We start from the raw sequence: 12,127 nt of genomic DNA on the forward strand, positions 1-12,127 counted from the left end.
TTTATTTTTTCATGAACTTTAAAGGTAAAAAAATCACCTAATATAAACTTCTCTCATCAAAAGAAACCATTTGACACTAATATTGTTTGTTTTAGTAGCTTAAATTAATGTCAACGACATGTTTCTTTTTCTACTGTCAGAATTCGACGGCCTATGTCTTCTCTCATAACAAAGGACTAAAAACAACAAAAATGAATATTTGTATTTAAATTGAATTTAAAAAATATTGAGGTATTGAAATTGTATAATTTGTGTTAATTTTTAAGTTTGAGGACCAAAATGCATCTTTTTCTAAACTTATTGAACACCATTCATTTTTAGCACATTTTTTATTTAGGTTCATTTTCTTTTAATCCAATCTTTTCATAAAAAATTAAAATTAATTGGTCTTTAATGGGAACTAAATCATAAAAAAAAAATTTAACAATCAAATTAAAAAAAAAAACACAACAAAATTTATACAATCTATCTATAGTAATGTGTAAAAGGACGGATATTGAGATCATGCGCAGTGATAAACTCATGCCAATCACACATTAACATAGCAGTTCAAAATACGGTGGGGCCTCAGGCCATCATGCTTTTAAAAGCAAAAGCAGAGAGGTAACCCAACTGCTGATGGATGATGTAACCTTTTTAAAAACCTGGTTCTTGTAATCTAATGGTTTGTTTTACTGCTACTCTCTACTCGTGCAAAAAACATGACCAACCATTTGATTCTGCTGACAATAATTTCATTTTCCTTTCCCTCTGTCAGGCACCGTGTGAGAATTTACAAAATGATTTAGAAATGCCAAGAAGAAGAGATAGAACATATCAAAATATCGCTGGTATGAAAAATACAATCTTCAAGAAATGGGAACGAAAGGGTAATTTTTAATTTTCGTATCTGAAGTTTTGATTATTTTTAGCAGTTGGGTTAACACAAAAAATTTGTATGTGAACAGTTGAAGTCTTCTGGAAGATGGGAGGAGAAAGAACATGTTACTTCTTCCAACCATATCCTAGGTAGATACATGTTAAAGGCAGTAATATTTATGTTTTCGATTATTAATTTGCGCACTTTTAATTTGCAGCTGTGAAAATGGATATTACGATGGCATCTGAAGAGGTTGTCGGCAGCCGTCCTAACGGAGAAGCGGATCAAGAGGCTCGAAATCCCTCGACAACATGATAATGTAAATGAATCTCATCTCCAATATGATTGATCTCTGATTATGCTTCAGCTATTGGATAAAGATAATGAAATTCGAACTCCTAACTACTAAGCTTTTTTATTTTGTTGAAAAAACATTTGCTCAGGAACTGTACATATGACTCCCTCGAACATATCATGTAGTTTCATGACAATTTCTTCTCTGGGTTACAAGGAGAAAGGTTTTGAATACACATCAAATGGTTCGCTAGCAGTTAACTGTGGTTCCTGCAGAAAGATTTTAACATCACCAATCAGCATAAGCAGAAGGAGATCAAAAAATGAGAGCAGAATTAATGAATGTGATGTAAGAGCACATACAAACAAACATGATTAGAAAGTTTTTGTCACCACAGCTTTTGCAATGGTGATATGTGCGGAATACAAACAGCAAAAAGTTAATGATGAAAAAACATACCTGTGTGATCCCTCCGCTGAAATTCCCCCCTGCTAATAGCATTGAGATAAGTGTTGTTACAATACCACCACCAAGCTCATTGGTCGTCTTACGGATGGTAGCCCGCATTGCATTTAGCATGCTGCCATATGTAGTTCCATGTCCGCGCTCGATTGCTTGGATGAACGAATAAGTCATTACACCTGTTGAAGTGATCTTCGATAGAGCCTGTCCATATAGATTCAGATTGAATAAGTGCATTGCTGCTGTGAATGAGAAAATCCATTCTTGATTTCTAGATTATAAAGTTTGACATGTATGCTCAATTATGGAAGTACCGAAGTGTCTGCAGAGGTTTGATCGTCATCGCAGCCACTGAAGGAGATCACTTCCCCACCACTTGTCCCTTTCCATACTCCTGATCGAGGGCGATGATCTTCCCAAACATACTTCCCGCTCCTATTTTCATCAATGTAAGCATTTATGAGCAAGAAAATTACAATATTTGGATAGAGAGGATGCAAATATAATCGATTTGTATTCAAAGCCAGCATTTCCTGCAAGGTGCCAAAGGCTATGAACACGGGTTTATCCTTGTATTTCTCCGCTACAAGGTTATGCTATGCTTATAGTAAGAAAAGAAAGGGATAGGACAAACCTATCCATTCTGCAGAGAAACGGTAAATCCAGCACAGTGCCACTATGGCAAGCATCAATGATGGCATGAAGCTTAACACCATGGGAAATAGGCTTGACAAGTACTGCATTGATCTCATCATCAACAATCATTCCTTGAGTTTCAAAATCTGTTGGACAAAGTGTTTCATCATATCCATCCAACTCATCTCCATTGTAATCCTTCTGCTGCGAACCATGACCGGAAAAATGAAACACTAATGAATCTCCAGGCTGACATCCTTGCACGAGCCATGACAATGCCAATCTCATGTTGGATTTCGTTGGCCGCCTATAAGGATCAGTCTCTTCCTCTGCAAATTGATTATTAATCAGCTTGAATAGTGATATAATCACAGAAAACTCCATGTGCCTTTAGCATCGAACACATTGGTCAAAGTTAAACTTGAAATAACTCTGTATTTGTTTTAGAATTTCTACTCGGCTGTTTAGATCTGAGTATAGGAATGTATCAAGTTGAAATTCGGGATAACAATACACAAACAAGCATATCATTCATTCCAAAATCAACCAAACATAAGAACATGAGAGAATCCCCCCTGATTATGAAAGCTAAGACATTAAAATATGAACTTAATTCAACCAAACAGAGTAAATGACTTTGTAAAGAGAACTTATATCCAACAAAAAAACCTAAATTATGAGGGTATAAATCATTAATTAATCAGTTACCAAAACATTATATATGCGGATTAAAGACGGTATAAATCAATCTATCAAGAATCTTTCAAGAAACACAAGAACGGAAATAAATCTTTGAAAATTCTTACCAGTGAGCATGATGATGGAGGATTGAGGGAAGTTGAACCTATTAACCAACAAATACTTCATGCACATGGCATCATTAATGCACCCTTTGAGTTCATTTTTAGTATTCTTATAAGACACCGCACAAATCACAGCACGCTTTGTGCCATGGACAGCAGGTGGTGGTCCAGGAGGCGCATGATTGAATGGTGATGGAACCACTTGAAAAGGATGAGGTTGGGGAGGGTAATGTTGGTATTGGCTCGAGGATGAGTAAGATAGAGCAGGCGGTGGTGGGGCAGAGCGAGGATCAACTATGTAGGTGATGGCATGGCAGATAGCACAGCAGATGGAGTTGGAGTTGGAGTTGGCTCCTGGTGGAAGCTGCAAAGGGGTGTGGCAGTTTGAACAGTTGACTAACATGTACATGCTGTTTAGTGTCTCTGAGAGACGCGGAAATGTCAGAACTCAAAAATTTATGAGAAGGGATTATTGGCAATAGTATGATTAATTTAATGCTGATGATACAAGGCAAAGTTGGTAAGAGGTTTGGAAGGTGAGAAGGAAGGCGAGCGGCTCGTCGGGGAGGGCAAAACGTGGAGAAGCTGGGGATGATAACTTTGACTTCCATGTACAGTTAACAAGTTGGTCAGTAAACAATGATTGGCCAAAAAGCGATGTTAGGTGTAAGGTTTTCTATACAATAAAAATTCGTAGCCGTGCTTAAATTTTCAATCATCATACTTTAATGGTTTTAATAGTATTTTATCAGAAAAAATGATTTTAATATTATAGTTTGAGTTGATTAATTGATAAAGAAAGGGATTATAAAATTAATTAAGTGCACTACTATACTATACATTGATAGGCTTGTTTCTTGCATGTTGCCCGTTGAAGAATACCCTAATCATGAAAACTTAAAAAAAAAAAAAAGAAATTGGTAAATGGTTTTGGAACATTGATTTGCTCATCTAATTTTTTTTAATAGTTTAATCTATGTTTAGTAATATAGTTATTACATATATTCTTTTAAAGTGTTTTTCGTTCATCAAAATAATATTTTTTATTTTAAAAAAAATATTTTTAACATCATCACATCAAAAAACAATCCAAAAACATGAAAAAATAAATAATTTTAAATAAAAAAATAAAATTTTCAAAAATACCATTTTAAATACCATTCCGAACACCAAGTAAATATTTAAACGGTCAAGCAACAGGGGTTTGAATATTCCATTTGCACTCAGTTTAATCTATGTTTAGTAATATACTTATTACATATATTTTTTTAAAGTTTTGTTCGTTGGTGAAAATAATATTTTTTAATTTTAAAAAAATATTTTTAATATCAGTATATTAAAATAATTTAAAAATATAAAAAAATAATTTTAAATAAAAAAATCAAAATTTTGAAAAATACCAATTGAAATACACGAAGTAAAATTTTAAACAGTCAAGCAACAGGGGTTTGAATATTCCATTTGCACTCAGTTTAATCTATGTTTAGTAATATACTTATTACATATATTTTTTTAAAGTTTTGTTCGTTGGTGAAAATAATATTTTTTAATTTTAAAAAAATATTTTTAATATCAGTATATTAAAATAATTTAAAAATATAAAAAAATAATTTTAAATAAAAAAATCAAAATTTTGAAAAATACCAATTGAAATACACGAAGTAAAATTTTAAACAGTCAAGCAACAGGGGTTTGAATATTCCATTTGCACTCAGTTTAATCTATGTTTAGTAATATATTTATTACATATATTTTTTTAAAGTTTTGTTCGTTGGTGAAAATAATATTTTTTAATTTTAAAAAAATATTTTTAATATCAGTATATTAAAATAATTTAAAAATATAAAAAAATAATTTTAAATAAAAAAATCAAAATTTTGAAAAATATCAATTGAAATACGCGAAGTAAAATTTTAAACAGTCAAGCAACAGGGGTTTGAATATTCCATTTGCACTCCGATGGTGGGCTTCCGGGAAAAGAACAAGCATTATATAATCTTCATATGATATGTGACTTTATGCTAAGAATTTGACAAGTAATCAATGTGAATGAACCTTTTTTCGACGAGGAATTCTTGTTCTGGGTGTGAAAAGCATGCAGATGCAAGTTTTCAACATCCTTTTTTAAGACCAATCAACAATAATCCTAGAAAACCATGACCTAGTGGGAAGAATTTGGAATTAAGAGGTTTGCTCCTTCTTAGGTCTCAGGTTCAAACCCTATAGTTGCTCATATGATGGCCACTGGAGACTTACATGGTCGTTAACTTCAGGGCCCGTGGGATTAGTCGAGGTGCGCGCAAGCTAGCCCGGACACCCACGATAATCAAAAAAAAAAAAAACAATAATCCTAGAAAGGTACGATGATGTTTTCATCAATGTAAACAAAGGGTGACTGGTAGGAATCTATTTTATATAATAAAGTTACTACACATTAAGAATGGATATTTTTTTTCTCTTTGTCACTCTTAACAACCATGTAATTTAAAAGTAGTGTTGTGATTATAACATATGAATTATTTAGGTGTCAATATATTTAAGTTTTTGTTAATAAAATTTTAAGATTAATTAAAAAAATTAAATGCACATATTGGACCATCTTACCACATATACAAATAAAAATAGAGAAATCAAAATATTGATGTCAAGTTTTTTTGAAAAACAAATAAGAGGGCAAAATATTTAGATAATGTGGGGGTTGATTTAATGTGATTCAGTTGACTTGATGAGTTCAAAAATAATCCAAACAACTAATAAAAATGTAGTTTGACTAAAACAAATTGTAAGACGATATTTTTTTTTAAAACAAGCATTGAGAGAACAACATATATAGATTAACTTAAATTAATTTTGGTTTATTTAACAAATTCATGACTCGGGTTGATCTGATATGATTTGGTTGACTTAGTAAATTCAAAATCAATTCGGATGATTAATAAAAATATAATTTGAATAAAAAAAATTTAAAACTATATTATTTAAACCCTCAGGCCATACTGCCACAGGACTTCTTGCCCTCTTTGTTTAGCTCAAAGCCCAAGTGCAAGGAGCCCATGCATTAAGAAAGTTATGTAAACTGCTGTGCTCACGCCCTCGATGAATCTTCCAACACAGTTTACTAATATGACCTCAAATATGAAATTAATAATTTCAAATTGTCAACAAAACCTAATTAAAAATTACTATAGTTCAAGATCCACTGGAAACTGTATACTGCTATGATTTTATTTTTTCATTTACTTTCAAGTGTATTAAAGTCTTTTCATATAATTTATTTCTTATTTTTAAATTTATTGGGAATAAATAAATATTTTTCCATCTTAATTACACAAAAAAACAATCAGAATACTCTTAGAAGTAAAAAAATTAAATATAATTTCAAGAGATATTTTTGTATTTTTATAATGAATTTTTTGCTATTATAATTTAAATTAAAGGACAATTTGGTCTTTAACAAGATATAAAAAAATACTCAGCAATTAAAATGCATAATAAAACAACAAAAATAACCTTAAAATTAAAAATTTTAAGAGTGAGATCAAGGAGTGTTTTTATTTTTTCACAACTTTTTTATTTTTTTATAATTAGAAAGTTAGCTTTGTGACACTTTTGTATTTATCTAAAAATAAAAAATAAACATATGCATATTGCACACCTAGAAGCGCATGGAAGGCGCCTACATCCTTCCACTATTTTGTTGAAAGAGCTGTCGTATCCTTTTCCTGTTGGTACAACGAGTGTCCTTTAATGGTGTTTTAATTTGACAACGGCAAGTTTTTATTTTTTTTTATTTCTCTCCTCCTTGAAAATTACAACTTGGTCCTCTTGATTTTTTGGTATTTCAACTTCAGTTCTTGATCTTTTTAATTTCTCATTTTTTTTTGTCTTGATCCTTTTATAGAAGTTTTATTTGTTTTCAATTTCAATTTTAAATCCCAATTTATCAAATATTATATTCTTCAATTTGGTCATCATTCTTTGAATTTTTTTTCCTTGACCCTTTTGTAAAAGTTTTATGAGTTTTTAATTTCATCATTGAATTCAAATTTATTGTATGATGTTTTTCAATTTGATTTTCATTGCTTTGATTTCTAGATTTTTTCTTGACTATTTTATAAAGGTTATTATTCTCTTCAATCTCACCTTTTAATTACAACATATTATTTTTATTTTTTATATCAATTTTGAGCCTTGTTCTTTGATTTTTTTTTCTTTTACTAAATTGATTTTTTTTTTAATTTCACCTTTCAATTAATATAAAATTTATTTTTTATTTTAATTTGACCCTCATTTTTTTAATTGCTATTTTTAAAAAATCCTTTTATATAAGTAAAATTATTTTTTCAATTATTTTTTATCGAGTTATTCCAAACATATGATATAGGTCATGATTTTTGCAGGATATCCTGAATTGGTTCAATCTTAAATAACATGGTTGCAAGTTTGTTATGATTGGGTTTTTTATATATATATTATTCCATTTCAAAACCTAAATATCATTTTTCTACACAAAAAAATATAGTCTGGCTTTATGGCGAGTGTAAACACCAATGCTAGTTTATAGTTTACGCTAATGGCAAGAAAACTATTTTAATTATATATACATTTTTATTTGAATTAACTTTAACTGATCAAGTAATTTAGGGTAACTTGAATTTCTCACCCATTAACCCTATTATCTGTTTTTATCTAAAGTACTATTGTTTTTTTGAAATTAACTAGAAAACCAGGCTTGAGGGAAGTTTTGACTAGCCAAAAACTCGATCAAATAAAAAATAGAAGTCCAATAATTTAAAAAATTTATGAATAAGAAAATGATAAAATATAATTAGAGTAATCCAAATATCTTTTAGTATCACCCGAGTTGCTGAATTTACTTTTATTTTTTAAATTTTAAGAATTATCATTTTCCAAAAATTCTAAAAAATCATTACCCCAATTGGTTAGAATAATTCGGAAAACTCATTTTTCTTCCTTGAAAAATGCTCACCCCCTATTGAGTAGTGCTCAATCATGGCACCAATCCAATGGGCAGCCATTCCCCTAACATGGCAGTGCGATATGCGGTGGTGAGGACTCAGGTCATCGCGCCTGGCTAGGTTTATGGGCTAAAAACATTCCAAACCCAACCCAAAGACCACGTAATTGTGGGCTCCATTCTTCCACTGGGAATGGCGTCAAACCGCTTACAAAAATTGACGATACAATTCACTAATTTAGTCTCTGAGTTGTTGTTGGTTTTTTTTTTCTCTAATGATTTTTAAATTTAGTCTTTCTGGTTTTTGAAAATTATAAGTTACTTTATTACTCTGTTTTAAATTACAAAAAAAAAAAAACATGAAAATATAAGAACTCGATATTAGGTTATTTAAACCAAAGAGATAACACTAATTATTTTTAAAAAAACAAGTGATTAAATAATAATTTATTCAAAATTGACAGGAAGGTAGAGATTAAAAAGCATAGTTATTAAATTTTCAAGAATTATGTGGCTTAAAATCCAACTAGGATTAGATTTTAGGTTGAACTAAAAAAGATATTAATTCAGTAAAATTTAATTTGTTAACCTTGTCATGTTTTTAGAAATTAAATTAACTCAGTCAAACATGATAAATCAAGTTTATTTTTTCAAATAAAATAATATTATTTTAATATAAATAATTGATTCGGATTAATTTAAAAATTCATTAATTAAATCAATGACCCACACCTTTTATTCGAGTTAGTTTGGGAACTACGGTCCATGAGACCTTTTGTCCGTGTATTTGTTATGGAAGACAGTTTTTCGTATTTATTAATTAAGGTTGAAATTGGAGACAGTATCATGATGATCTTATGAGTGTCCTAAACTCCATAGACCAAGACTTTTTAGATCTCACTATGAGAATAAATTTCATCAAGCATAAAACTCCTCAAAAACTCAACTTCCTGCACCATCCACCACCGATTGAGGGAACCAAAACCAAACATCCAGACGAAATCTAAATCTAAAAATTGAAGATTTTTCAAGAACATGAATGGTCTCAAGAACCATTGCAACCACATCATTGCCTTTTCCCTTCTGTTCCTTACTTTACTATGTGGATTAATCACCTTCAAGCCTTTCTCTCCATTCCAGTATTACACAGTAAGCATGCTTTCTTTTCTTCTTTATTAATTATTTTTAAGTACCCTTTCCTTTATTAGGAAGTTTATTGGACCTTAATTAGCGAATATATATAGTCAAATGTAACGTAGATTAATTTCTCTAAGTCTTGGTTTTCTTTTTGTTCGATAAATGTATGAGGAGGCATTGACCCTAAATCCAGTGAAAAATTTTATCCTTCATTCTTAAGATATGAATTTTTTTGCGTATTGTAGAGAAACGTGACCAGTACTAGCCAAAAAGATGCACTGGGACTGGCTTTGGCTGAGGCATCGACAGAAAACAAAGCTGTGATAATCGCTATGGTAAACAAGGCCTTTGTAGAGGGTGACGATAAGTCAATGCTAGACCTTTTCTTGGATAGTTTCTGGCATGGTGAAAATACGAGAGGTTTGGTTGATAATCTCCTGCTTGTTAATGTTGATCAAGCGTCCTATGAACGGTGCAAGTTTCTCCGGCTTCACTGTTACAAACTTGAAACAGATGGTGTGAAATTTGATAAGGAGGAAGTGTACATGTCCGATGAATTTATCAAGATGATGTGGAGGAGAACCTTGTTTCTTGGACAAGTACTCAGACGTGGCTATAACTTCATTTTTACGGTATGTTTTCTAGTATCTTTTTCTCGGCACTTTTCGTCCAGGGCAAACAACTTGTTTAGGGCAAGACGCATCGCATGTATGGCTCAATTTACATAAGGGTGTGTGTTATTTTGTCACTCAATAAGCTGATCAATTCCTTTCTTGACAGGATGCTGATGTATTGTGGTTAAGGAACCCATTTCCAAGGCTGAGCTTCAACAAAAACATTGATCTACAAATAAGTACAGATAGGTTCAATGGTGATCAATGGTCACAGACCAACCCAATAAACACGGGCTTCTTCATGATCAGGTCAAACAAGAACACTATTCAATTATTTGACTTGTGGTATGAAAGGAAAGACAAGTCTACTGGACAGAAAGAGCAAGATGTTTTAAATGGAATGCTTCATGGAGGTGTATTTAAGAAGCTAGGCCTTAGAGTAAGGTTCCTGGACACCCTCTACTTCAGTGGATTCTGTCAGGATAGCAAGGACATTAGAGCTGTTACAACTGTTCATGCCAATTGTTGTCGAACGATTAGTGCCAAGATTACTGACTTATCTGCTGTTATAGATGATTGGAAGAGATTCAAGCGGTCTGCGGTCAATAAGACATCAACATTTGGAAATTTGAAGCATGAGGCGTGTGCACATTCATGGGGGAAATGATATATATGGCTTTGGTTTGAATGATTTTGTTTAAGGTTATATATATATATATATATATAGAGAGAGAGAGAGAGAGAGACTACACTACTTGTTAATTTATTGGTTTTTAGAATACTAAATTGAAGAAAAAAAAAATTTTAGTTACAATATCTAACATGAAGGTTAACCCGGTCCAAGATCAAAATTGTGGATTCAACGAGCTAATAAAAACTATATATTTTTTTAAAAAATCCTTAAACAATTAATGTCAAGAACTTGAAAAAAATTGTTTTATAAAAAAGATTCGGTTCAAAATAAACCAACATGGATTGCACTTCAAGTTGTAGGTCATTGGATTAAATTAGCAGGCTAAATATTTTAGATTTGACATGTTCACCAGACTCATATTATTTTGGATTGCGTTGATCACTAAACTCAAGTGGTTTGGATCTGACATGTTTAGTAAAGTTTGGTATAATTATCAAATCTAAAGTCTTGTGTCTATTAAAATACCAGATCTATATGAGAGTTCAATAGATAACCAATACATAAAAATCTTTTTAAATAGTATTTATTATTTACAATAGAACCTCCTAGGCTAAACCAAGACCGGTTTGACAAAATAGAAGGGTGATTACAAAACCTTGACCGATGCCGTTCCATCGGGAATACTCAATGTGTAATCGTCGATATCGGTGCCGGAGTCTACAACGAAAAAATCGAAATTGAGAAAGATAAGCCTTTCATTACGTTTAAAGGATCGGCTAGTACCATGCCAACCTTGACATTTGCTGGTACGGCTAGGGTATATGGAACTGTTTATAGTGCCACCTTGCAAGTTGATTCTCCTTATTTTGTAGCTTCTAATATCATTATTAAGGTAAGAATTACTCAGAACAATGGTGCTTGCTTTTTTCTTTTATTTAAGGTTAATGTTTTTGTTATGTTATAAATATTTTCTATTTATTTTTCTCATGGAATTGCTGGATTAGGATTCTGCTCCAAGTCGAGTGGGAGATTGAAAGAAGAACAGGCCGTTGCTTTGAGAATCGGTGGGGACAAGGCTGCTTTCTACAATTGCAGACTGATTGGATTTCAAGACACCTTATGTGCATTGCAAAGTAAACGGAATTGGGAAAGCCCTCGGGTGGTGTTTGCCTACACAGAGATGAGCAGTGTGGTCGATCCTGCTGGATGGTCCGATAATCTCCACCCTGAACGAGACCGGTAATTGATTGATCTTGATTTCTTTTATATCAATTTGATTTCATAATTAATTAAGGTTTTTTTTTTTAAAATATCTCTCCTCAATTCATTTTTTTTTTAAATTCATCAATTGAAAATAGATACGGTCTATTAATAAATTTTAATGGTTAAATTTTTTTTGTAAACTGAATTGGGAAACTCTTTTGCCTAGGATTAGATTGTTCTTAATCTAAGTATTAATCGATCTCACTAATTTTTGATGGATTAAGTAATCTATGCGAGGTCATACATGGTAGGTAATTGGTAAGAAAAACTAGCAACTATGTATGGAAAATATGGTTAATAAGGAGCCGCCGCCGCCGCCGTGCATGGCTTTCCATGTCTTATTTGGCAATTGCATTCAAGTCCAAGCCACTCTAAAAGTTTCCAATCTAAGTGCTAGTAGTTAATTTTTGACAAGGAAATAACATCTAAGAATTAAATTTGTGACT

General features: G+C 31.6%; 2 protein-coding genes and 1 long non-coding RNA gene across 3 annotated transcripts; 2 read left to right on the plus strand and 1 right to left on the minus strand.

Annotated features, from left to right (window-relative positions):
* The first annotated feature begins 604 nt into the window (after positions 1-604).
* Positions 605-1,264, plus strand: LOC133678298 (uncharacterized). Its single transcript, XR_009835950.1, has 3 exons — positions 605-869; positions 948-1,008; positions 1,077-1,264. It is a non-coding gene; the product is annotated as an uncharacterized LOC133678298 (long non-coding RNA).
* LOC133678297 (metacaspase-1-like) lies at positions 1,244-3,652 on the minus strand. The gene is made up of 5 exons (XM_062100580.1): positions 3,059-3,652; positions 2,251-2,581; positions 1,931-2,051; positions 1,614-1,820; positions 1,244-1,423 (listed from the first exon to the last, which is right to left on the minus strand). Exons 1-5 carry the CDS (start codon positions 3,462-3,464, stop codon positions 1,364-1,366), a joined length of 1,125 nt encoding a protein of 374 aa, XP_061956564.1. The 5' UTR covers positions 3,465-3,652; the 3' UTR covers positions 1,244-1,363.
* Positions 3,653-8,912: 5,260 nt separating this feature from the next.
* LOC133677895 (uncharacterized protein At1g28695-like) lies at positions 8,913-10,681 on the plus strand. The gene is made up of 3 exons (XM_062100032.1): positions 8,913-9,182; positions 9,416-9,802; positions 9,951-10,681. Exons 1-3 carry the CDS (start codon positions 9,069-9,071, stop codon positions 10,449-10,451), a joined length of 1,002 nt encoding a protein of 333 aa, XP_061956016.1. The 5' UTR covers positions 8,913-9,068; the 3' UTR covers positions 10,452-10,681.
* The last annotated feature ends 1,446 nt before the right edge of the window (positions 10,682-12,127 follow it).

This window comes from Populus nigra, chromosome 18 (assembly GCF_951802175.1).
Source record: "Populus nigra chromosome 18, ddPopNigr1.1, whole genome shotgun sequence".
Taxonomy (NCBI): domain Eukaryota; kingdom Viridiplantae; phylum Streptophyta; class Magnoliopsida; order Malpighiales; family Salicaceae; genus Populus; species Populus nigra.